At 51.0% G+C, this 27,272-nt stretch overlaps 1 protein-coding gene across 1 annotated transcript in view; it reads right to left on the bottom strand.

Annotated features, from left to right (window-relative positions):
* Positions 1 to 27,272, bottom strand: part of LOC134391870 (transcriptional enhancer factor TEF-3-like) — a 49,736-nt gene that overhangs the window by 5,779 nt on the left and 16,685 nt on the right. Inside the window, exons 2-6 of the mRNA XM_063115775.1 lie at positions 6,683 to 6,811; positions 5,619 to 5,662; positions 5,064 to 5,119; positions 2,675 to 2,814; positions 1,598 to 1,930 (exon numbers count right to left, since the gene is read on the bottom strand). Of these exons, the coding sequence (XP_062971845.1) occupies positions 1,598 to 1,930; positions 2,675 to 2,814; positions 5,064 to 5,119; positions 5,619 to 5,662; positions 6,683 to 6,778 (669 nt within the window). The 5' untranslated portion in view covers positions 6,779 to 6,811. The remainder of the gene's footprint in view (positions 1 to 1,597; positions 1,931 to 2,674; positions 2,815 to 5,063; positions 5,120 to 5,618; positions 5,663 to 6,682; positions 6,812 to 27,272) is intronic.

Here is a 27,272-nt window from a genome sequence, read left to right as displayed (position 1 = left end):
ATTTAAGAATAGGTTTATGTAAAAACATGCAAGTGAAAAAGCCATTTATTTGCAGGAAAAAACAAAAAGTTGTACAAGAAGTGAAATGTAATCGTAACACACGTCTTGGCTCTTTGGTGATTATCCACATTGTCAAAAATGCAGACATTTTATTGCTCCTACTAAATGACGTAACTTATAGGATGTGATTACGCTGGGAAGACAAGGGGGAAAGTGCCATAATGGAGCTCATTTTTTTCTACCATAATGGAATAAAAATATAATGTCTTAGCCGTGACATCGACACGTAGCAATATGAGCACATTATTTAGAACTAAGGAGATAAAACCCAGAATAAACAGCTAACATCAACAGTGACTGCTTCTGGGGATCGGGATGGGGTTTGGGGAGAGGTAGGACAAAAATCTGATGCTTTTCATTATGAGCCTCTTGGTGTTAATAATATAACTATGAACATGCATTGATTTAAAAAGATCATGTTTAAAAGAAAATATTACCCATTTTTCATGTCGGCATAGATTAAAACTCAGACTTTTGAATGATCAGGACCTTTCAGGATCTAACTCACCTTTCCAGTTTTTGTTTTCTGTTATTCCCTCTTACACACCTTAACCCATGACTTTACTTCTCACATACTCCCCTGGACTGTAACAGCCTTTCCCATCTCTGCTTAACAGATCCTGCCCATCCCTAAGGCCCAGGTCCAAATTCCACCCTGCTCACAGAACACGCTGTCTCACAGAGCACAAAAACAAAGCATCTCAAAGACCAGGAGCCCTGGGTCTCAGGTCCAGCACCTGCCTCTTCTGGACATAGCCAGCCCCCCGGGTTTGCCCATGGATGAGGGCTAGGCTGGCAGTTCCTAGCCAGGGATCTGTAAGCCACCTGGAACTATATATAAATTTTTCCGTGAATATGCAAAGCTTTTGGATTATCAAAGTGGGCTGGGAGCAAATAAAGGGTATTAGGAGACGTTTGCTAACAGAGCTGAAAGGGAGGGGAAGAGGAATGTGGGAGGAGCCACCAGCCCAGTGTGGACGCCCTGAGAATGTTCAAAGCCTGAAGGATTCCTGCACCTCCTCGCCAGTGGCATGGTCTGCACTCCCCTGTCTGACTCTCTCCCCTGCACCCCTTTTCTCTGTGCACTGGTCCCCCTGCAAGGTAAGCTCCCAAGCAGGACAATGCCTCCTGGCTCTACCTACACAGCACTGTCCAGGGGGGCAGTGGGGAGAGCAGAGGGCAAGTCAACAGGCTGGCGAGGGTTTGAGAGGCTGGGCTGGCATTTCTTTAGGTGTGGCCCAGCCCTGCAGCAGCAGCAGCCTGGTGACCTATCCTAGCCCCACACTCCCCTTCTCCAAGCTCGGTCCAGCCCAGCATGTCTTGGAGATGAGCTCCTGAGGATGGCTGCCTGGCTCCACGACCCAAAACCAACACAGGATCTGCCATTCCAAGACCTGGGTGACTGGGTGCTGCAGGCTGGCTCTTCACCTACCCCTGCAGGGTCTCCTGCACGTCTTCCCAGCAGGGCACCTCCTGAGGCCCCTACCCAGGTGGGCTGCTGTGACCTCCTACTGGAAAATGACCTCATCCTGTGCACCCGCTCTCCGGCCTCGCGGGCCCATTCCCCGCCTCGGCTCAGGTGCTGCCCTCCCCGAGCTTCCCTGTGGCAAGGGCGCCTCAGGCCCGCTGTTCCCTGCTCCCCTCGCTGCTGTGGATGCGCTGAGGGCAGGAAGGGAGCATTTATGAACAGGCTTACCCAGAACTTCACGAGAAAAAAGGCATTGGAGGGTCCCCGTTCAAAGAGCTCCTTGAGCCCCCCCTTCTTCTCCGGGAATTTGTCATAGATCTGGCGGATGTCCACGGCTTCGAGGTAGGGGTCGCTGTAGCTTGGGCTCGACTGGCCAATGTGCACGAACAGGTGCTTGTTATACTGCAGAGAGAGTGGCGGTCTGAGGGAGGCCAGGGCACAGCAGCGCAGACCTGTGACGGCCCAGGGCTCAGAGCTCAGCTCTGCTGCTCACCCGCCACCTGCCCTGCAGCAAGGAGCTTCACCTCTCCCGGCCTCAGTTTCCCCACTGGTAGAATGGAGACAGTAAACGTCTACTTCTTTTGTTTTATATACAGGGCTTCTAAGACTCTTTTTGATTAATGGGTTCCTCAGCTAAAAACTAAGTTTGAAAATGTCGGAGTGAGATGGTTTCTGGCAACCTGTCAGGTGGCCTCCGTGACGCTGGCCACCCAGGAACTGGACACTGAAGGGACAGGCTGGGGCAGGCTCTGCTCCCTGCTGGTGTCCCATAGGATGTGGCTCAGACGCAGGAGGCTCCACAGCTTCCTGTCTGCCCCTCAGAGCCAGGAAAGGGACGGACCGGTGGGGGGTGGGCTGGGACGCAAGTGGCTTTGGACGAAGAGCTGGCTGGTTAGGAGGGGAGGACGGATACAGGACAGGGAGGGCTTGGGGTGGGAGCCGACACATGCAGGGGAAGAGGGGAGGACAGGTGAGGGGGGGAGGGGAGGGAGGACAGGAAAGGGGAGAAAAGGGCCAACAGGAAGGGAAGACCAGAAAGGAACAGGGCACCGAAGCTAAGCCCCAAAGTGGAGTGGGCAGGAGAGCAGGGAAGAAAGCTAGAAGCAGGCAGAAAAGAAGCTAGAGGAGCGGGAGGTTGGGACCTACCGTGTCAGGGTCCTGCTGCTGCTCCAGGAAGGCAGAGAACTCCAACATCCAGAGCTTGGAGCTGGCCACACTGCAGCCCTGCCACGGGGGTGCTGGGGGCGCGGAGGGCAACGGGGTGGGTCCTGCAGGAGACTCAAACCCTGCATGCAGTGGAAGAGGCACATGGTCCCTGTCCACAGACACCTCCCTGCCACACCCTCTGTGAGGACCCCAGGCCCCACCGGGGAGACCTTTGCTGGCTGGGGGAGCTCCTGTCTCCCTAACCAGGCCTCTTGGCAGCGGGGTGGTGGATAGCTTGATCCAACTCAGTCCCCGCAAGCCTCTGTGCAGAACCTGGAGGGGGCGGGGGACCTGTGGGCTGAGAAGCTTCCAGAGCAGGCACGGGTACGTTCTTGCCCTCGAGCAGCTTCTGACCACATAAATCAACAATTACAACTGGGGGAGCGTGGCCCAGAACAGGCACTGGACATGGGGCTGCTGACAAATGAGCGAGTGAGTGAACGTGCTGCGACAAGGAAGGCACGACGCAGCACCAGCAATGCAGCACCGGAGAGGAGGCCTCGCTGCAGGGCACTGGGGAAAGGTTGTGCGAGGAAGGGACACTTGAGGGACACCACGGAGGGCAGTGAGGGCAGCGGGAGCAGGACGTGACGGAGGGAGGGGCGCTCGCAGCAGAAGGCACTGCATGGCAGAGAGTCTGACACTCAGGGGCAGCACTACAGACGGGGCAGGACAGCAGAGAGTCTGACACTCAGGGGCAGCACTGCAGACGGGGCAGGACAGCAGAGAGTCTGACACTCAGGGGCAGCACTGCCGATGGGGCAGAACAGCATGGCAGAGAGTCTGGACACTCAGGGGGCAGCACTGCAGAGGGGGCAGGTCTGGGCCAGCAGCAAGAGCGAGGCTGGAGAGACGGCCCAGCCTGCGGCCCGAGTGTGGCGGGCACGGGGCTCACACCTGCGCTCCCGAAGGCCCTGCTCCCGTACAGAGGAAGCACCGGGCAGCGTGGGGGCAGGTCGGAATCAAGGGCCTGCAGTTTCCCAGGCTGGACGTGAAGACAACCCGAGGGGGCACACGGCAGAAGGAGGACGAGAGACAAGGGGGACAGACATGGGCGGAGTTGACCCCAGCGCTGGTGGCTGCCGGCTCGGGAGGACTCTAGACCACACCAGGTTTTCCACCTGGGCATCCAGGCACGCCCTGTGCCAAGGCAGGAGAGGGCAGGAACGGGCACAGGGAGGTGAAAGGCCGCGCCGGGCCCAGCAGGGGAGCCAGTGCCTCGGCTGATCATTCGTTCACTCATTCGTTCAGCCACTGCTCACTGGGGAGCTGCTGTGCACCGCACGGGACCAGATCCACAGAGACGCAGAGACAAGCCAGCCAGGAGCATCCAGTGCAGGCGGAGGAGGGCCCTGACTTGGGTGGGGGGCAGCTCAGAGAAGCCTTGCCCAAGGAGGCAAGCCTGGGCCAGAGGCAGGCGGGGACAGGGGTGGTGGACTGGACGGAGCGAGGGAAGGCCGAGGTTAACCGGAGAAGCCGCTAAGTCCTGCTGCAGGGTTTAGAATGTGTTGAAGGCACCAGGGAACCATGAAAGCATCTTTTAAGCCTGGAAGCAACATGGTGAGATTGAGGCTCTGGTGAATCACAGGGTGACGAGAGGAGATGGGACTGGAGATGGGAGCCAGTTAAGCAGCTGCTGCAGTCACCCAGGCAAGGACAAGGAAGGCCTGAGTGGACAGAGAGGAGAGGACAGAGACACAGGGGTGGACTGCGCACACCGTGACTTGTTTCACTGAGGGCACGAGAGAAGCAGCGATCGGGGACCTGGGGGGCGGCAGGGCTGCTCTCAGAGGCACAGAAGCTGGCATGCAGGCAGGTGATCAGTGTGCAAGCCAGAGCAGGTGGCCAGGGATGAGGACCCTGTCCTGCCCTGCAGAGTGGAAGGTGGTGAGGGGCCCTCATGAGAAAGAGGCCAGGATAGAGCAGGGTCCTCCAGCAGTGGGAGGGTGGGGGTCCTGGGCTGCCCTCCACAGTGTCCTGGCCTCTGCCCACAGGGGTCTCTTGGAGACAGGGGTCCCAGGCTGGAAAGCTGGGCACTCCTCAGACCTCCCATTCTGAAGGAGAGGATTAGCGTCACCAAGAGGGAGGCCAGCCCAGGAGCCAAGGCCAGGTAGGCGGCAGGACACGGGCGCTGCCCTTTGAACTGGACATGCCTGGCCAGCCGTGAGCACAGCTGGGGAGGACGGCTGTCCAGACAGCCTGAGGGGCACAGAGGGGTGAGGTTTGTGTGCCGGGGGCAGGGAGAGGGACATGCAGCTGTTGGGGGCCTGGGCCCTGGGGGCAGAAGCCACAGGGTGTGGTGTGCAGGGAGCCAGGCACGTGGACCCACCTGGCAGAGGCAGCGCAGGCTGGGCAGTGTAGGTCTGCTGAGAGAAAGGTTTCACACTGCGGGAGAGAGGAGAGAGGCGTCGGTGTGGGGCAGGCCCGGAGCTGAGCCTCAGCGCCTTCTGTGCACAGGCCCTGGTGGTCTGGCCGGCAGTGTCCTGGGTGAGCTCTGGCTTCCAGCCCATCCCACCAGCTCCCTCGGGTTTCGTGGCTGATCCGCAGAAGCAGCAGCTGCAGGGGTGATCCACCTGCCCTCTCCCTCCCAGGCCAGCCAGAGGTCTCACTCCCAGCCTCCTTCCCTTTGGGTCCCAAGCCTTGGCCATACCCATACCCGGGACAAACTGGAGTTTGGGCAAATGTCACCCCCTGGGGCGACATCTCAGACTGGGCCAAGCAATGCAGACAGCAGGAAAGCCTGATCCCTAAGCTCAGGGCCATGCTGAAGGCCAACCCTGGCTGGGGGCCCATCCTACCCTGGGGGCCAGGCTCACTTTCCTGAGTTTATAGGTTCAAGATCAGTTCAGGGAGCAACTAGGAGCAGAAACCAGGCCATACTTACTCATGGGATGTTCCGGCTTGGCCCGACAAAGCTCCTTGCCAAAACTGAGGAAGCAAAAAGCACAGAATCAGCACAGCCCCCCGGCCCACGGGCCATGGCATGGAGGACAGAGCAGGGCCCTCGGCTGCAAGCCCGGGCCCAGTGGGTGGCAGGCGGGAAGGCTGATGCCCTTGTCTAGCTTGTTAATGCTAACAGGCCAGAGCAGCATCCTTGAAGTGTGTTTCAAGGAGCTCTAGTCTCCAGAAAGGCTCCGTGGACCAGGTGCTCCATGGGGAAACACCCACGTGCACTACTGTGTTCCTCCTGAGGGGATTCACAGCGCCCATCAGCACTCAAAGCTCCAAAAGTCCTGGAGTCTAGACACCCATTTAATTCCAAGTGTCCAAACGCACTTGTCCTCAAACTCATCTTGTGTCATGTCTAGTTAACATCCTGCTGGACCAGCGCTCTCCAGAACGCACTTTGAGGAACCTGGGCGAGACCCCCTTAGGACAGGGCCGGGCACGAGGCCCTAGGGCAGTGCTGCAGGTGCATCTCCAAGACCCACTCCGTGCCTATAGCCAAGAAACCCTGAGAGGACGCAGCTCTGGGAAGGGGGACCCTTCTGGACCATTTTGAAAGTGTGGCTAACTTGGCCATGGCTGAGAGGCAGTCCTGAGGCCGAGAATTTAAAATCCAAGCCAGGGTTTGTTCCTGGACATCAACTCTCCGCCTGGAAGGAGAGCAGGGCTGAGTCCTGAGCAGGAGCAGCAGGGATGAGTGGGCGACAGGCTGCTCAGGGACGTGTGCTGCTGTGCAGCTCCAGCTCCATCCCCTGGACTTCAGCTTCCTCCTCTGCAAATAGGACCAACTATGCAGAGCTTCCAGCTGCTCAGCCCATGGGGGTGGCCCCTTTCCCCCTTGTAAAAGGTCTGCCATGTCACTGCCGAAGACACTGAGAAGGCGGTTCCAGTACCAGTGGAGCCGTGACTCAGAATGGCCCCGGTCCTCTTGTTCCCTCTTCCCCTGGCTCCCGGCAGAGAGGAGTAGGCTGCCTGGCCTCTGGCTCTGGCAGCCCCACTTACCCCTGAGACTGCCGGATGGCCAGGGCCCCGGGCGAGGGCCATCTTGCTGTGGAAGGCTGAGGCAGAGATGATCTGGGCAGACGACATGGCGGCCATGCTCTGCAGGGCCTTGTCCTTAGCTGCCTGGTCCTGGGGAGACATTGCATGGGACCTCAGCAGGGAACAGGGAGGCTGCTCCACTGCCAGTGGCCAGAGCCTGGGGGCTGGCTCAGTTGGTGAGTGCCAACCTGCTTTGTGAGTAAGCCACTCAGTTTCCCCGATCCACTTCCTCACCTGTCAAACAAAGGAGTGTGACACTAGCCCTGTCTGTTCCCCCAGAGCTTAAGGAGACGTTGGAGGCCACCTGCCAAGGGGACCTTTCAGTTTACTCACTGCAGGGACACCTAGAGAACAGGGCGTTTATGCCCTGTTCTCTTCTGTACCCTGGTACGAGCTCAACCCCTGGCTCAGGGCAGGCGATGCATAAATACATGCGGCTCCATCCTCAAATGCAACTTGGCCATATGGGCTGTTTGCAGGTAAGGGACATCTCCTTGGCCCCACCTGCCTCGTTCCTTCCCTGGGGGTCTCCCCTGCACTGTGGGTGCCCAGGACTCAGCTAGCTTTCACGGATCAGAATGCAAATACCCACTGGCTGCCCTCCATGAGTTCAAAGACCCCAAAGAAGGTTCACCCTGCACAGGCCCTGAACAGACAAGCACTCAGGAAAGCTGTGTGTATGACACAGGTAATTATAATAGTAATAACAATTTTTTCATACTTGTATAAACCACTGGTAGCTCCCTAATCTCAAAGGTCTTAAGAACTGAGATAACATTCCCTACTTCAAAAAGCCTAATGGGAGTTTGTCTTTGTACGAAATAAGACCCATGCACAGGGACCACGACAGCAAGTATTGAGTATTATTCAGTGTGTACAGTACTAGTCAATGGTCCTATTATATCACCTCAGGACTCTGATTAGAAATTACATATCTTGGGCTGCCTGGTTAGGTCACTTGGTTAGAGTGTGGTGCTGATAACACCAAGGTCAAGGGTTTGGATCCCCATACCAGTCAGCTGCCAAAAAAAAAAAGAAATTCTGTATCTTTATGATGAGTAATTTTTGGTGGCTGGCTGGTCATGATGAATGTCTTTTAAATGGTTAAATAAATTAGCCATTATTTAACAATTAATAAGGTAGACCCAGATCCGCCTTGTGTGATATAAAGTTGACGGCAATCCTTGCAGCTCATAAGCACTTCTGCAGAATGATCTCACTTAGTCCACACAATGGCCCTGTGCAGTAGGCAGGACTGCCGCCATCAGGTTCAGAAGAGTCTAGGTGGTCCACTCACGTCCCAGCACTGCACAGCTGTGGAGCCAGAGCCCAGCGTGCCCTTTTGCCCAGCCACTCGTGGTGATCATTTATGTGTGTACAGCACGAGATAGCCCACAGGAGGTTTTCAAGAACGCTACCTCACTCTGATTCCTGTGAGAACAGCAGGACCAGTAGGATCCCCATTTTAAGAAGAAACTGAGGCTGAGAGGATTTAGGTGCCCAGGTGCTGACAGTGGTGGTGGTGGGCCCTGTTGGCTTGGTCCAGATTGGCACAGAGCAGGCCGTGAAAACCAAGGGGGTGAGGGGTGGGGACATGCCAGGATTTGACAGCCCCAGCAAACACCACAGAGGGCATGGGAGACCATTCTGAGTGGTGGGGTCATCCCCCACCTGGACGAAGCAGTAAAATAGATGAAGTTTGTCAATGGCCCTTTCTGGGGCCCCTCCCCACTGTCCTTTTGGGGCCAAACTTGGGCCTTGCTGAGACGCCTCTACAACACAAGTCTCTGACAACCAAAGAGGGAGCCAATCAGCCTAAGGTATCCTCTTCCCAAGGACATTCCACCTGTCAGGAGGGAAAAGCCAAACACACCCAGGCCCAAGTCCACGAGGACATGAGTGACCTGCAAGCCGTACCCACAGGAAGCTGCAGATCTCAGTGGGAAAGGACCGCAGCATGAGGCCGGGAGCTCCACCCACTCAGGGTCAGCAACATGCGTCCTGCTTGGATGCCTGACCTAAACAAATGACGGGGGCACAGGAAGCCACATGCCAAGCGGGGTGGAGCAGAGTCAGGAGGAAGTGGAAGGACATCATGTCGAGTGACATCAGTGGCCAGGTAGCGGGGCCAGGGCATCCCTGAATTTTGTAGATGGAGGGAACCTCAGACATTACCTTGCTAACTCCTGTCATTTGACGGAGGAGGAAACTGAATGGAGCTCAAGGAGGTCCAGTGACTTGCCCAAGAGCCACAGCCACAAGGGCAGAGCCAGGGCTGGAACCCAGCTTCGCAACCTGAGGATTCTACCTGTCCTTGCTGTCCACCCACAACCCTGAGAGTATGACAAAGGCCTCAGACCAATCTCTCCAGGAAAACGCACACAGGCGTGAAAATTTGTGTGTCTTAAGGGGTTTGTTGCTCCCTCTGGTGCCTGTCCAGCGATCCACTGAAAGCGTCCTCGGCCCAAGCTAGAACCTGTGGACAAGGACGGGTGCGATTCCCTGAAGCAAACGTGCACCGTGCAGCCGGGCCCCGAGGGAAGTACACAGTCCCCTTGATGCTCTAAGCATAGCACTGGAAAGTCTGTTCTCCACTCTGGTCACCTGCCTGGGTCCCAGTGAGTCCAGGGCAGACCAGGGCCGGGAAACGAAACAAGTGGGCTCTGGGGCCAGGTGTTCCAGGGGAGAAGGGATCGACAGCTGCAGCCTGACCAGCTGTCCCAGGGACAAAGGGGCGAGGTGCCGCCCACAGCTGCAGGGGCAGGGGACAGCTGCACTGCATGGGAGATCTCCAGCCTGCTCCTCATCAACCTAGCTTGGACCAGAACAGCTCCTTTTGATAGCATATTGGTATGATAGTGTGTTGGGGGGGAAAGAAAAGGGGCTTCCATTGCTTTAACAAAAAGTATGTAAACTACCGTCTAGCTCTCCCCACCCAGCTGCCGCACAGGCTCTGCTGTTAACACTCGTGAAGGAGCGCTCACTCCCTCCCAGTGCTCACCAGCAGGGCCCCTGCTTCCAGGACCCAAGAGCCCTGGCTTCATGGGAGCAGGCAGCCCCGAGGGGAATCCGTCAGCAGAGGCCCTGTACAGTGGGGCTGACCCAGGGAGGGAAGGAATCCCCGCCCCCCAGCAGAGCCTCCCAGGCTCTGCCACTTCCGCAGGCTCTGGGCGATGGCACTAAGGGGCCAGTAGGGCTCCTGCGGGGGGCCAGCGTCTCTCAAGGAAAGGGGTCTGGAGGACGCTCCGGCTGCTCTGAGCTGGAGCTGGTGGGGCACATCAGGAGACGGGCTGCAGCTCCAAGGGACTGTGGCCCTCCCTGTGTGGACAGGAGAGAGGGCACAGGCTGACCCTGACTCTCCTCAATGATAGAAGCACACTGACTCAGCACTCCAGCAGCTACCCCCTGAACCCAGAAGGGAGACCTTTCCTACTGGAAAAAGAGCCCCACTTTCTGGGAAGCTGGCCCATCTGTGCCCTAGGTCCCTCGCTTGTCTTACCTTCAGAGTACAAGACTTTTACAGAGAAAATTATAACTACTTTGAAAGATATAAACTAGCTCTGAGAATACAGGAGCAAAAACAAGTGTTTTTTCTATTCTCTCACTCAACAACAAGCAACACAGAAGACCACTGTGACCTCTGGTCACCAGGAAGTGTATGGGGATTTCTCCCCACCAACAACCAGTTCTGCAGAGGACATCAGCTGCATGTCTTCTGATTCAAGTCAATTCTGATACCATCTACCTGGAGACAGCGTCAGATGCACAGGCTGAGGGCTCAGCGCCCCCCACTTCCGATGCCAAGCCCCTTTTACCTGTGCTTCTGACCGACCAGCTACAGATCAGGGTTCCCACGACACTCTCCATGGATTCAAGTAATTTGCTAGAGCGGCTCACAAAACTCAGGGAAACGCTTTATTTACAGGTTTATTTAAAGGATATTAGAAGGGATACCGATAAAGAGATGCAGAGGGCCAGGGAAAAGGGTGCAGAGTTTCCATGCCCTCTCCGGGTGCACCACCCCGCATGAACCTCCCCGTGTTCAGCTACCAGGAAGCTCTCCAAACTCAGTCCTTTGGGGTTTTTATCGAAGCTTCATTATGTAGACATGACTGATTAAATCACTGGCAAAGGGAACCTAACCTGCAGCCCTTTCCCCTCCCAGGAGGAAGGGGGTGGGGCTGAAAGTCCCAACTCTCCAATCCTGCCTTGGTCTTTCCCACAACCTGCCCCAATCCTGAAGCTACCTAGGTGCTGCCAGCCACCAGTCAACATCAGCATACAAAAGGACACTTGCCACTTTGAAGATTCCAAGAATTTTAGGAGTAGTGTGCCAGGAGATAGGAACGAAGAGCAAACAAATATTTCACATTATCACTATGCCTAAATAAATGGAGAGAAACTGTGTTCATGGATGTGAGAACAATATCATACAGATGTTGAATCTCTAGAAATAAATCATAAATTCAAGGAAATTATGACCAAAATTCTACAAGGTTTTCCACTGAAAGAAAGTGAGCCGAGATGCCAGCTACCATTCAAGCTTTATTAAAGAAAGAAATCTGCCGGGCTGTACTCAAAATGTAGGACAGCCCGGGGCTGCCCTGAAAATGGGGGACAGCCCCAGGTGTGGGGGTGGTAGAGCTTATATTGGTATGTTGGTGCCAAGAGCTGGGTGATGCAATTCCAGGGTGGGCATTGAGTTAGGTCATGGGAATGGAGAGTTCTGCGCATGCGAAAACGCAGAAAGTTTTTTTTTTTCCTCCAAAACCGTGAGGCTTTTTGTAAGAGAGAACGGGGGAGGGGAGGGAGGCGGTGGACGGCGCCGTTTCGTGCTTGGGCTTGTCTAAGATGGCGCTGGTTATGTTGCAGATCTATTATCCACAAAACTTAACGAGCTGATTCTCAAATACACGGAAGCACCAAACGACTCTCAAGCTGTTGGGCTCACTGCCTCTCGCTCCTGCACACTCCCTCGGCTTCGTACTTTGCCAGGCTCCTTCTATAAATCTTTTCCTCAGGGTTCTGACCTGAGCTCTCCTTTCTAAACCCTACCCGGACTCCCTGGGGATGCCCTCCCCTGACTTCCACTTCCACTGTATGTTTGTAACCCCCAAGTCCGTATATTTTTCCCGAGGTCCGGGCCTATACAGCAACTGCCGACCAGACACCTCCACTCAGACGTCTCCAAAGCTCCTCCAACTCAACATGTTCAAATCCAAATTTTCAGCCTCAGTCTGGTCCTTCCTCCCCTGCTCTCTCTCAGGAAATGAACTTCCACCCACCCAGAGGACGGAAACCTAGGAGTGTGTTTTGAATTTTCTCTCTGATCTCCCATATCCAATTAATGACCACATCCAGTCTGTCTCCTAGACGTCTCCTGACCCTGCTTGCTTTCTATCTCAGAGTCCTAATCCAAGCCTCCACCAATGCACACCTGGACAACTGTGGCAACCCCATTCGGATTCTGTACTCTTTTCACTGCAGCCAGAGTGATTTTCTAAAATACAACTCTGATTGTGTGATTACTCTACTTACTCTACTTAAAATCTCTCAACAGGGCTGGCCGGTTAGGTCAGTTAGTGAGAGTGCCATAACACAACACCACCAAGGTCAAGGGTTCAGTCCCCATACTGGCCAGCTGGAAAAAAAACAAAAACAAAAAAACCCTCCTGCCCTCCCTTTGAACTCACCTCCAAGCCCCAAGCTCAAGAATCCAGCATGCCCGACATGCTAAGCTCTTTCTCCACTCCTGGTGGAAGTCGTCTGTAACTTTCCTCCCCATCCCCCTCTCACATGACCACCCCTACTCATCCTTAAGGTACAGCCAAATGTCTCATCTTCTGGGAAGAAGATTCCAACCCCAAGTCTAGATCAGGTACCCTCTCATGAGCCCTGAGCCTCAACGGATCCCTTTCTTTCTTTCTTTTTTTTTTCTTGTGGAGGCTGGCTGGTTCAGGGATCTGAACGTGACCTCAGTGTTACAAGGCTGTGCTCTAACCACCTGAGCTACCAGCCAGCCCTCTACCCCTGTCTTTCCACATCCTAGCCCCCAACTCCCAGTAATTACTGCTCTCCTTGACCACACTTTAGCCACCTTGAGAACAGGGATGTCTCTACCAAGTCATCGGTGCACTGCACAGTGCTGGTGAACGAAGAATGAGCCAATGAATGGATGGTTGGAAAGTGTTCTTTGTGGAGTAATGATTTCTCTGCGGGGAGAATGAACTGTGCTGTGCTTAGTTTCAGGAAAAGAAAGAAACACTCAATAAACGTCTGGATTTCGGCACAAGAGACAGAGAGCTTGAATTATATGAATTGGGATTTATTTTGGATGCCTGTAAAATGAAAGTGTGACGTGTGGCAATCTAGAGACTGGTTTTGCTTCCAGTTCCACAACCAACCGTGTGACCATGCACAAATCCCTTCATTTCTCTGGGCCTGTTTGTCTGTCTGTGAAACGAGGGGGCTGCTCTCATGGGGACTTAAGCCCTTTCTCGCAGTCTGTGGCTCATACTCTCCACCCAGACCCTCTGCTTCTCCAGGGGCCTCTAAACATGCCTTGCAGTCTTTCACACATGGCTTTGCTCAAAGAAGGCTGGGGGACTGCTCTGCTGTGGAGAGATGTCCCATGTGACAGCCACTAAGATAAGAAGTTACACAGTACAGAACTCGACACAGAGTCAGTGCTCAAAAGAGCTATTTTTTGTCATCATCATTATTATTAAGCTACAAATGATGCCTCCAATGGAAGGTCTAAAGCCCTAAACAGATCTGACAGGTACGTATACTTCAAGCCCTAACACCTAATATTAGCTAATTAATAATATTAATACCTAAGGCCTCAAAGTCCTGGCTTTAACCTTGATTTTCTTCTCGGACCTGACACAAAGCGAAGACATAAACACCAAACCAGGTGAAGGGTGCTGTGGAGGCCAAGATTAGGAGAGAGGGGGAGGCGGGCAGCACCTCCCTGCCATGCCCCTCTCAGAGCTCCCCTTCCTTCACCCGAGCCGAGCTGGGCTGGCCCAGTGAAAGGAGCACGGTCAGTCCCTGCAGAAGTTGGGCACGGTGCAGCCCAGGAGAACACCGGACCTGGGGGGTACAGGAGACTCCTCATGCCAGACTCTGACCCACGAGTGGGGTTTTCTTAGAACCTGCACTCCATGTCCCAAGACTGGGTCCGTCCCAGGGAAAGCAGGGCAGCAGATCACCCAAGGCCCTGGGCCACAGGACTCGGTACCAAAAGGGAGTTGCCTGCAGCCCTGTGTGGCCCTGCTGCTCCTGGTCCACCCGACCACTGGCCAGCCCCTCCCACACCCACAGCCCCAGGCCTGGCAGCTGTTGGCCCCCACCAGGCAAACCTCCCACGTGCCCTGCCCTGCAGCCTATAGAGCGGAGGGTAAGCCGACACCAGCCCAGAGAGGGACCCCCGCCTCCTCCCCATCCACATGTGTTCCTCAGTGACCCTCGAGGGCCTGCCAGTGTAGGAGTTTGGTGGCGGGGGGGACAGATGGCACCATTGAGCCTGGGCCATGTGCCATGGACACAGGGATAAAAATAATCTCTGGCTTGGCTCTCAGGTCCTGGCCCAGGGGCCTCCAGCTCTGCCTGGCCCCACCCAAGCCTCCAGATGGCCTACCCAGGGCAACCCCAAGCCCAGACCACATGCTGCTGTAGCTCAGGGCACACAGATGCTGGTTACTCAGGAATTTTCAGAAGAATCAGGAATTTATGGATTTTTATTGAGATCTTCCTAATAATCAGAACAATAAGCTCCTCCAAAAACACTCTCAGGAGAGGAAGGGACTCACAATCCCCAAGTGTAAGTGGAGAAACCAAGACTCAGGGAGGGCAGACAATTTGCCCCAAGAAAGTGGCAAAACCAGACTTCAGACCCCAAAGTCCTCCCTTAGCCTGGTAATCTTGCACTCTCAAAGCCCACCTTTCAGCAGCCTTCCAAGACCCTCAGTGACCTCTAAGCCTTGCCTAAATCCCCCTATCCTCTAGAGTCTGCAGCACACAATCAATGTGTGACGAGGCCTGGTCCTGTAAAGTGACGTCCTCTGTGTTCACCTGCTTCCCCGACTTGAGTACAAGATCAGCATCCTCCGCCACGCCTGGCTCCACGCTGGGCATTTAGGTAGCGGACGTCAACCTTAGGAGCTGACTCCTCCACTGACACCTTTCCTCACTCAGACCAGGACGATCTACTGCTCATTTCCTCCACCCCAGCATCTCTAACTCTCTGCGGCCAACATGTTAAAACCAACGCCCCATGCTCCCCAACCCCAGGACTGAAGCTCAGAAAGTTTATGTCTGGCCTGCTGTCATCAGAGAGACAGGGCTAGACAATTAGGAGAGGGCCTGAGTCTCCCGATCACAAGGACAGAAATGATTCCCTCTGCCCTTCGCCACCCCCGCTGATTCCAAGAGCTCTGGGGTCCAGGCTACAGGTTCCAGCCACATCCCGATCCTCTTCCCTGTGGGCTGACACCCGGCCCACTGCTGCCTCAGCTCTTATTCAGCTGCGTCCCTCCCTGGGCCCTTTGAAAGACGCCTGCCTTTCATCCCAGTGGCTGCCAGTAACTGAGAAGCTGGGAGCAAAAAGAAAAATTGAGAAAAGAAAAGAAAACCCATCCTAATCTTCCAGATACACGAGTCTCAGAGGTATAAAGATGTAGGGGGCCAAGAGATTGGCTAATGTCTCCTTCAGCCTCAACCCAGCACAGGAATCTTTCTGCAGGCTCGTGGACTTATCTGCAAGGCTTGGTTACCAAGGCCAGGGGGAGTCATGCCTCTGAATCCCAGGTGCTTTGCCCCAGCCCTACACAGCTGTGGTTAGTAAACATCTACACTGGAGGGAATGTGGGTCATCCCCACCCAGCACGTATCAGAGCAGAGAAGAAAATGGCTGCTCCCATCTCTGCCCCGGTTCATCCCAGCTGGACTGGGCCCAACTGTGCCAGTGCCGTGAGGTGCTGCACCTGCTGAAGCAGAAGCAGGTATAAGACACCGCAGCAGGGGCTGGCCAGTTGGCTCAGCTGGTAACAGCACAGTGTTATGACACCAAGGTCAAAGGTTCGGATCCCTGCACCAGCCGCCAAAAAAAACCCCCAAAATAGATACTGCTGCAAACAGCCCGATTCTGGGGTCTCTGAGCCCTCACTGCCCCGACCTCATTTCTTAAAGTAAGAGAGAGAGGGGAAAAAGTAGGAACAGTGGACCCCAGCCTTCTTCCAGACTCATCTCCACTCTCCCCTGCAGCCCCCTGGTCTTCACACCATCTCCTGAACCCCAAGTGTATTCACACTGCTCCCCTGCTCGGGGTGGGCATCTGTACCCAGTTCTTGCCAACAGTCCATCAGCAAACATCTACTGAGCATCTATTCTCAGACAACTCCGGAGAAATGAGTTCAGGCTCTTAAGGGGTTCAGGTGTTGAGTGAGGGGCAGGAGGCTGGCACAGATATGTTAACACGTAGGTGCTGCAAAGCATTAGATGCCTGAGGCAGAAGGTACAGGGCACACTGCATGCATCAAGCTCAACTCCAGGCCTGCCCACACCCCCATAGGGCTCCCTGAGCCCCAGGCCACAAAGGCTCTAAGCTGTAGCACTCACTGCCCACAGCGCTCCTCTGGCCTTGGCAAGGACTGCTTCGGCCTGTCGGGTGTCCTCTGTCTTCCATGCTGACTTCCAACTCAGGAGCCAGAGAGAAGGGGATGAGGACAGGGGATTTGGGGTAGGAAGGGAGACCTGTCCCTCAGGCAGCACACAGTGCAGCCCGTGCGTACTGGGCAGATGCCCCTGTGTACTGGGCAGATGCCCCTGCAGAACACACATATTCTGCTCCGCCGAGAGGAGCTACACTGATATCAATACAAGGAGGTCCCAGTTTTGAACGCCCAATCTGTGCCAGGCACTGGGCTAAGCCTTGACAGCATCTTCTCGAGTGCTCCCAACGTCCCTGTGAAGTAGCTGTCCCCACCCCACTTCGCAGATGAAGATGCTGAGGCTCTCCAGGGTGAAGTGCTGTGCCCGAGCCCCAAAGCTAGAAAGTGGCGAGGCGCAGTCTGCCGGCTCTGAAGCCCGTCACCGCCGTGCGCCGCCACCTGCGCACCACGACGCTTCTCTCACCTATTTTGCCAACGCTTCTGTGGACAGCAGGAGGGGGAAGTGGGCTGACTCGGCAGCATGAGGGATGCTCGTCCGATGTGAAGACTCACAGGGACGGGACCAGACTCTGGGCTGGCGGCCGAGGGCAGCAGGAGAAGTTGCTCTCTGTGGAGGCGAGAGCCTTCCCGGTCTCTTTCTTAGCATGAACCCGCTGCTCCTTCAGCCTCTGGTGAAGGTCCCTGCCGGGAGCTGCAGGGCTCCCCAGGTTTGTGTGACTGAGGAGCAAACTGTGGAGCAGCAAGGTGCCTCCAGTTCACTGGAGAGGAGACTGAGGCCCTGAGAGGTGAAGGCCGCACAACTAGTTAAAACTGGGACCAGAACGGCATCTCAGGCCTGCGCTTTTCTGCTACACAGTGACCACTACCATGACCGTCATCTGCACCCTCTCGAAGACGGGAAGAGAGGGCTGTTCCTAGGAAGGACCAGGCGACCCACGTAGGTGGATGAGCAGGTTCCCCAGCCAAAAATCTCTCCCTTCCTGCTTATTTTCCTGCCTGACACCGCACTGTTCGTGCTTCAGCCCCTATGTCTTTCATTCACTCATTCAAAACTGCATATTGATTTTTTGGGGGAAGCTGTCTGGTACAGGAATCGAACCCTAGACCTTGGAGTTATCAGTACCAAGCTCTAACCAACTGAGCTAACCAGCCAGCCCTCAAAATTGTACACTGAGCACATACTATATGCCAGGCATTGTGGGCTGCAATGGTTTGAATGTGTCTCCCAAAGTTCATGTGCTGGAAGCTTAATCCCCAATACAACACTGTTGAGAGGTGGGTCCTCTCAGAGGTGATTAGGCAGAGCCCTCGTGAGTGGATTAACGCCGTCATCACGGCAGTGGGTTTGTTGCCGCAGGAGTCGATTCCTGATAAAAGAGTGGCCCCCTTCCCCTCCCTCTCTCTCCTCTGTGCTCTCTCACCCTTCCTCCTTCTGCCATGAGACGATGCAGCAAGATGGTCCTCACCAGAGTCAGGCCCCTCATCCTTGGACTTCCCAGCCTCCAGCACCGTAAGAAGTAAATCCCTGTTCTTTATCAATTACCCAGTCTGTGGTATTCTGTTACAGCAGCACAAACGGACTAAGACAGGAACAAGGTCAAATAAGACACAGTCCTGCCGTCACCGTCCTTCTGTCTAGGCTGTGTCAGGGGTGCAGAGTCACTGTGAAGATGCGGGTACAGTCACTCATCACGAATCGCAGAACAGTTATGGATTCCATGTCTGCAAATTTGCCTCCTCGCTAAAATCTCAACCCCAAAATTCAACACTTGCAGAGCTGTCATGGTCATTCACAGACAAGTGCATGTGCTGAGCTGCCACAAATATAGAGCTGTCTGGTATTTGTGCTCCCACCTGAGGTCAAACACGGCTGCCCTCCACCTTCTTGACTCAGCTGTCATTCTGCAAGTAAGTGTCCTTTTCACAGCCTATTTAGTGCCATGTTCTTCACATTTTTGTGCTTTTTGTTGGTGATTTTGCAGTTTAAAACAGCTACATGCATAGTGCTGAAGTGCTGTCCAGTGTACCTAGTGCAAGAAGGCTATGACGTGCCTTACGGAGAAAATGCACGTCTTAGATAAGTTTCATCCATGTATGCAATATTAGAGAACTTCGGAAAGTTCACGGGGAAAAAAAAAGTTCATAGGGTAATGCAAGTTGTCCTGTGAAATTTTTGAAGTACCTTCATACAGTGCTGTTGGCCATAAGTTCAATGACAATGAATCAACAATATATATTAAATAAGGTATCTTTACACAACACACATTATAGGGTTCTGATCCCCATGCTGGCCAGCTGCAAACACACACACACACACACACACACACACACACACACACACACACACACACACACAAAATAAGGTTACAAATCAATCAGCTGACAAAAATGTGACCAGAGGCTCGCAGGAACCCAAGCTTGTATCTCTCTTTGGGGCAATAGTTCAGTATTTCCTAATTCAGTGTTCACCTCAACTTCATATAAGGCATAACAATCACAAATAACAAGAACTCACTGCACGTAGGGAGGATAACATGTTAAACCATTGTAGGTAAACATCTTGGGATGAGGGGGAGGATTTTAATGATATGGAGCTCAAGGCTCTGGGAATATCAAGCCTGACAGAGAGAAATGTCAAAAAGCACCAGGTTAGCCAAAAGGTGGAAACAGCACCAATGTCCATCGGCAGGAGAATGAATAAACAATATACAGTATATCCATAAAATGGAATATTATTCAGCCTTTAAAAGCAAAGACATTCTGACCTATGCTACAACGTGCATTATGTTAAGTGAAACAGACCAGACACAAAAGGACAAATACCATATGATTCCAGTTCTGTGAGCTACCCAGAATAGGCAAATTCTAGTGACAGAAAGTGGGACAGTGGGTGCCAGGGGCTGGGGAGGGGAGTGGGCAGTAACTGTTTAGTGGGCCCAGAGTTCCAGTTTGGGATGATGAAAATGTTCTGGAGATCGGGAAGGTGATGGTTGCACAACACTGAATGCCACTGAACTATACACTCAGAAATAATTAAAACTGTAAATTTTATGTTATGCATATTTTACCAAAAAAATTTTCTATAGGACAACAGGAGACAGAAGGGAAAAAGAAGACAGGGACAGAGAAGGAGATGGGCTACTGTGATGGACCTGGGCCCAAAATACAGAGGACAAATGAAAATGTCCCATTTACAGCCAGAAATGAAAAGAGAGAGAAGACAAGAGAATCCCCAGGGATGGAAGGAAGGAGGAGACAGCTCTGCAGAGAAACAGTGGGCAAGGCTGGGCCACGTACTCAGCTGGAAAAACACAGATCCCAGAGTGACCTTAGAACACCAGGTCAGGGCTCGCTGGAGGCCAGAAACAGGCCCTTCTCACTAAATAACAAGACCAAACAAAACCTAGGTGTCCCAATCCCTGAATTCCCACCATGGGACACCCTCCCTCGAAGGCACAGCAGTCAGTCTGGTACGCTTTAAAGAAGCTTCATAGCTCACTTGGGAGAGCGTGGTGCTGGTAACATCAATGTCAAGGTTACAGGCTAAATACATACATACATATATATATAAAATAAAGCAGCTTCAGAGTCGTGTGACCTGTTAAAACCTGCCTCTTGCCAGCTATGTGGCTGTTCAATGACTGGCTGAACTGCTAAAGCCCCTGCTTCCGTACCTGTCAGGAGGGGCTGAGAAGACCTGCCTGGCAGAGCCACTGTCAGGTCAAGGGCAGCAAGCAGGAAAAGCACCTGGAGCACAGGCAAGGCAGCCATGCCACCCCCTTACCAACCTTAGGTGTGGGGACAATGGCCACACCATGCTTCTTGGCCAGATGGACAGGGAGGGGGTGAAAGGAAGGAAGGGAAAAGGGGGTAAGATATTGCAACACTTGCCAGGGTGAGGATGAGCAGGAACAAAGCCAAGAGCACTGGACCCCTCAGCTCCAGAGCTGCCCAGCCAGGAGAGAGGAAGTGTCACCTCTCCCCCAGGGTGATGGAGATGCAAAGGATTACTCAAAGCCCATTTCTTCTGAGCACTGAGAGGCCCAAAATGGTTACCCCGAGGAATAATTCTTTCAAGAGAAGAAAGGTCCTGTGAATAGCCCTGAATCAGGTTTTCTCTCTGTTTTTATTCTGCAGGCAAGAAAGTTACAGAAAAGGAACATAGGTGGTTACAGAAAGAACAAAGAGATAATCATTGTACTTTCCCATCATAAGGTTTAGCTGCACCAAGGACATTTGCCCTAATAGCAAGCATTTGTGCTGTGTTACAATTCTTTATCTACAACAGAGACTTTAGCCCAGGGAAAGTTTTCTATCTTTCCTAGGCTTAGCATTTCTGTATACAATTCTAAAAAGTTAGGCCCTGTAAAATACATTTGCTTTATTAATGTTGGTGTCCTCCACATATCTTCCTTTTTAAATTTTTTTAAAAAGAAAAAGCAAAAGCTATAAATCAAGGTTGCACAGTTAAGACAAAAACATATTGTTAAAGCAAAGTTAGTATCATTTTAGCATGGGAAGTCTTTTTAATTTATCCCAGGTGGGGACTGATGATGTCTTCGTCTCTCAGGGCTGTTGCATCAGCATCATTTTTGATGGTGTGAATTGCAGTGTTATTGCCAATTTTTGAAACTCTGGAATGGGGTTCTGTTCTGTGTAACAGTTTATTTTGAGTCCAGAGAGCTTGTTGGTGTTCACCCATCCAGGACACTGTTGCTTCCAAAGCATCTAACCTTCATAAAATTTCTTGATCAATTATGAATACTTTGTTTAGGAACAGGATGTCTCATCCAAGTCATGAGCACCCCCTTCAAGGCCATGGAACTTTAGAGAACTGCTTTTGTAGACAAGATAATATTTCCCCCTTTTCAATCAAAGCATTCCTCATAAAAGCATTGATGATCAATTTTCTCATTGAAAAGGTTTCACTCTTCTTTCTATCAATCCCTTGGTGCTGGGAAGGCTCATTCCCAGGTTGTCATGTCCCACATGGTGGGGGGGGGGGATGAAACAGCAGTTAGGCCAAATTAAGGCAACATGAAGTGGGGTCAGGAACTTAGAAGAAACATGCTATTTTTTAACCAATCTTTCCAATTGTATCTAGTTATAAAGAGAGAGTCAATTTTTATTGAACTTATGAAAATAGCCACATTGCTGTAATAATAATAAAGATACTCAAAGTTTTTAAATTTGGGGGGGAACAAATAGGGAGAAAACAAATGTTTTTATCTCTGTTTTAAGTTATATTTTACCAAACTGTTATTAGTTATAGATAGCTTAAGAGAGAGAGTTTTCTTAAATCTGGAAAACAAGACATTAAAAAGAAGAGCAATGTTTTAAAATAAAAATTGTAAAAACCTATAATTCTTTTTAATCAGTTCATTAGTTTTATGTAATTAACTTTCGTTGTTTTGACCTTGGTGAATATTTTCACAAACCCATCAGTTTCTTCATTAGAATTTTGGAAATTCAGTTCAATGGTATGAACTCAAAGTTTGTCAGGAAACTGTACCTGTCAGAGATTTTTCATGAAATTTTTGAAGATATAACATTTTAAAATTATAATTAAATCAAGATTATGACCAGTAGCATTTATATCAAGATACAGATTTCCAAGAACCTTACAAAATTCTGGAACACATATTAATAACATCTTAGTATAACCAAAGAAGGTCAAACAGTATTTCTTGTTTTGACGATGTTTTTCATATAGTCTAATTTATCAAATAAGCCAATTGGTTTTGATACATCTCTTATATATCCCTTGAGAAGCTCCAGGGCCCTTGGAATCTCCCAAAGTTAGTTCAAGTCCGAGTTTTTAGAATTTGGTTTTGGAAAGTTAGTCAAATAACAAAGGCTTAAAACACTCACAAATCATTACAAAAATAAAACTAAAGTGACAAAGGATTTTAAAGGTAGAGAGCACAAGAAATTATGACAAAACATGAAATAAGTTTCCCCAGGCAGTTATGTAAAAGATAAACTGTCTACAATTTTTGCTAAGAGCAGTTAAGTGTTTTCAGGAAATCTGGTTGTTTTAATGTAGGAGAGCAAACTTTAACCCTGTATAGAATATTTTTGATATTAATTTTTAGAAGAACTCACACATAATTTGCTTTCAAGGCCGGCCTGTGGCTCACTTGGGAGAGTGTGGTGCTGATAACACCAAGGCCGTGAGTTCAGATCCTTATATAGGGATAGCTGGTTCGCTCACTTGGGAGAGCGTGGTGCTGACAACACCAAGTCAAGGGTTAAGATCCCCTTACCAGTCATCTTTAAAAAAAAAAAATTGCTTTGAAATCCAGTCAACCTTTCTACTGTAAAACCTTTTTAGCAAACTTACCCACACAAACCATTATCATGACTTACTCAGACATTTGATGACATGCTTTAGAATTTTCATTTTGTCCTATACTTCCTACTTTTTAAATAGCCAGTTATTTTACTCTAAGACAAGAACACATTGTACCAGCTGCCTTCTCACATAAAAATATTTTCTTTCCTTTAGCCTTCCTAACCACTACTACATCTTTACATCCACATCCCTTTTTTTCACATCTCTTATTTTACATACTGATTCCTTTTTCATCAACGATACTAAATTAGCCTCAATGACCTAAAAATTTCATAATTAGAGATCATATTGTTATAGGTTGGGTTCATAACTTAAAAGCCTCTAGTAAAGACATATATAATCCTGCTTGACTAGTAAACCAAACATAGGGCTTTGGGAGAAACCTAGCAGTCAGTTCTTTTATAGCTTTTAGTCCTTAAACAAAAATTAAACAATTATCAAACATACCACAAAATGTGCTAACCTAAAGGCAAATTTAGGCAGAAGGTTTAAATCAAATTTTGAAAATATATTTATTTTACCAAAAATTTAGAAAGTTAAAGGCACATGAACTTGAAAGGTATACTTATTTAATGAGCATGCATTAATTATAAGCCAATTTGGTACCATGCAGACAATACAAACACACATATAGACATGAACCCATGAACATGTAGACATAACATACATTTTTGTATATATATATGTAGATATAAACAGACAGATAAAATAGAAAACTCACTAGTATAAAAGGACAGTTAGATTTAAGTTGTTTTCCTTTGTTAAAAAATGTCAAAATTTATCTGTGAGGCATCACCGTGCTTTAGACAAAATAAGGCAACAAAACAGGTTGATATTAGTTTAGTTTTTTGTTTTACAAATGGGTTACTAAGCTTAAGGCTGAGCCAAAGAGCAGATAGAGATAAAACCCTTGACTTTTGGGGCTTCCAGAGAAAGGCAGCAGACTCAAAAGGACATCTGGTTGGCACCAGGGCTGCATTTCTCATAAAGCCTCAGAGTCCCTGGCCAAGAAGAGAAGCACATGCAGTTAAAAAAAAGAAGACATGCTCAAACAAAACCAATGTTGCAAAGAAATATTAACTTCTTTTACTTTATTTTGTCCAATTTAAAGTTCTTTCAGTCACTGGCAAAGATTAAGTTTTATCCTTTTCGGTGACACAGATATGTCTTGGTTTTTTCGTCAAGGTCTAGAGTAGGTCTCAGGGCGACTTGATATAGATTCCAAACTGTTAGGTGGGAAGCCTTGACGAAACCCATTGCATAATTAACCAGTGACCAGTTAGTTTCCAAATTTTTCTGTCAAGACTTCCTTCCTTGGGATACTAAGGACTTTGTTGTTTAATAACCACTAACAGTTTCACAAGCTGCCGTTTAGTTACTTTACAGCTGGCTGCTTTAAGGCGACATTAGAGTTGTAATTTATGCTGAGTCTCCTCTTTAGATAAGGGAGTTCCCATATTTTAAAAATGAAAGAAAGAAACAAAACTTTTGGGCTGAAAAGACCTGACTTGACCTGCCGCAGGCATGCACTGCTAATCTAGAGCCACCTGTGATTCCTTTTGCTGAGGGATGCATTTCCCTTGCTGAGACTTCCCTTGCTGGGATGTGTAAATATGAAAGTCGGATGTCCTTTTCCTCCCCAAGGCTTGGCAGGTCAGTCTCTGATCTGTGGAATCATAAATTCCTCACACAGGGCACCATTTGTCACCTCTCCCAGGTTGATGGAGACACAAAGGATTATTCAAAGCCCATTTCTCCAGAGCAGTGAGAGGCCCAAAACAATTACCCCCAGGAATAATTCTTTTGAGAGAAGAAAGATCCTGGGAACAGCCCCATATCAGGTTTTCTCTCCATTTTTATTCTCCAGGCAAGAAAGTTACAGAAAAAGAACACAGGTGGTTACAAAAAGAATAATGAGATAATCATTGCACTTTCCCATCATAAGGTTTAGCTGCACCAAGGACATTTGCCCTAACAGCAAGCATTTTTGCTGTGTTACAATTCTTTATCTACAACAGAGACTTTAGCCCAGGGAAAGTTTTCTGTCTTTCCCAGGCTGAGCATTTCTACGTGCAATTCTAAAAAGCTAGGCCCTGTAAAATACATTTGCTTTATTAATGCTGGTGTCCTCCACAAGGAAGGGTGGGGAAGCAGTGTGGCAGGCAGATCCTGCACTTGGGCTCCAGAGGCCTGGCCTGGCTCAGATCACGGCTCAGCCTCCCAGGGACCCTGGAATCCTGGGCAAGCCACTCGACCTCCCTAAGCCTCACTGTCCTCCAAGCACACCCAAGGGGGAATAACGTTCCCCTCTCACAGGACTGCTGTGAGGATGAAATTCAGTCATATCCCTAAGGTACAGGCACAGAGCCTGGCACACAGAGGGGTCCTGCACATCTGAGGTCACTGCTGCGTCCTCCCTGCAGAGGGACGATGGAGGGCTGGCAATTCAGGCTGCAGGACCAGTGGAGGGAGGAGCAGGAGTGAAGGGAGATAAGTAAACAGGTGGGGACAGTCCCGGGAAGCAGGTCAGGAGGAGCTTCAGTGGGAAGGGCAGCTCAGAGATAAGAGAAATGGAGGGAGATAAGATTCTTAAGTGGGTCTAGGCCCCGAGCCCACGGCCCAACCACGCAGTCTCCTTCCACCCTGTCCCCAGGCCTGAGGACAGGGCGGGCTCCCACATCCCAGCCCTCAGCTCCCCCGTAGGTGGAAGCTGGAACCCAGCACCCGGCCACCCCTTCCCAGCAGTCAGGGACGTGGGTGTCTGCAGGCCTAACACATGCAGGAAGTGGGTCACAGCAATTAGGTGTCCACCGTCCTACGCCCCCTCCCCCCTCTGCTGCCTGCCCCGGAGCCACTAAAGGGGGTGATGAAGCTGTGACAGAACTGGCCTCAGGCTCCAGCACACTGCCTGGCACAGAGGCTCTAGGGACAGGCTCGTGGAAGGAATGCGAACGAGGCTCCGTGTTCAGCTTCTCCACGGAACGTGGAACCTCTTGACCCAGTCACTTCCCTCTCTGGGCCTGTGTCCCCATTTGCCAAGAAAAAGTGGGGAGACTGGAATATTATTCAGCAAAAAAAGAAGAAATGAGCTATCAAGCCATGAAAAGACACAGGAAACTTAAGGGATTGAATTGTTAAGGGAAAGAAGCCAACATGAAAAAGCTGAATGATTCCAACTATATGGCCTGCTAGAAAAGGCAAACCCACAGAGATGACAGAGATCTGAGGTCACCAGGGGCTGGCAGGACGGAGGAGGGATGGACAGGCAGAGCACGGGGGATTTTCAGGGCCGTGAAACCACACGTGGACTTCAAAAAGTTCATGGAAAGAATTGTATTAACTTTTAATTCTACTTTTCCGTGAACTTGTTTTCTTTTTCTTTTTAGCTACACGAGGTCTACAAGAATCCACAAACTTTTTGAAATACCTTCATATTCTGTCTGATACTGCTATGGAGGGCGCCTGTCATTACACATTTGTCAAACCCCACAGAATGTGTAGCACGAAGCATGATCCCTACGGTAACTGTGGACTGTAACGGTGGAGCAGGACGGCTCAGCAGCTGTCACAGACGTACCCCACCGATGCAAGATGTGAATAACAGAGAAATTGTGGGGGAGCAAACATGAGAATTCTGTACTTTCTGCTCAATTTTTTCTGTAAACCCAAAATTGCTCCAAAAAATAAAGTCGATTATTAAAAAAAAAATGGCGGGGAAAGTAAGCCTTGCACTCTTTTCTCCTCACAGCCTTCTGCAGGGTTCTAAAATAAAGCAGAAGTCAAAAGTCATGAAAGTACTGAACCAAACCAGCTGCCCTCACTTTACACAGGTCTGTCCTATAGAAATGTGGATCTCGAAACAGACGCAGCAGGGTCTTTGCATGACAGGACTTGCCACTGAGTCCCCTCAAAGTCCAGGGTGCTGACAGAACACCAAATGCCTGTTTCCCCAGCCTCAGGGGACAACAGACAGACTGTCCCCACCCTGCAGGACCAGAGGATGAGCCCAAATCAGGCGCCCATGCGCACAGGCACCCTGCATGGGGCTCAGAGCATGCCCCGCCCAGGCAGAAGAAGGACCCAGGCGGTTCTCAGTGCTGAGAAGCAGCCCTCCAGAACCCAGAACACAGGGGGCTGCAGGAGCCCTGCAGGGCCTGGAGGCAGCCGGCACTAGAAGCTCCAGGAAAGCAGGGTTCCTCTGCCCTGCCCTCCTCTCCGCCCCTAGACCCATCACCTCTGGAAAAGGGCCTGTCCCTGGGAAGAATGAAGACTCCAGCATCTGGATTATCAATATACCACACGGGTAGCTCTGGAACACAACGTTTCTATGAAAAATGACCAAGGCTAGGATGGATGCCACCTCCATAAATGTAAGGCCCAAAGCCCTCAGCCCTAGGCTGAGGTCACCATCACAGAGGATCCACCCTAACCCAGAAAACTCACCCCCACTGGCCCTCTCACACCAGCCACACCCCCAGTGGCTTACCCTTGCAGGTCTGACAGTCACCCCACCTCCCATTCC

This window comes from Cynocephalus volans, chromosome 1 (genome assembly GCF_027409185.1).
Source record: "Cynocephalus volans isolate mCynVol1 chromosome 1, mCynVol1.pri, whole genome shotgun sequence".
Taxonomy (NCBI): domain Eukaryota; kingdom Metazoa; phylum Chordata; class Mammalia; order Dermoptera; family Cynocephalidae; genus Cynocephalus; species Cynocephalus volans.
Note: the sequence above shows the minus strand (reverse complement) of the source record. Positions and strands in the feature narration are given on the sequence as shown.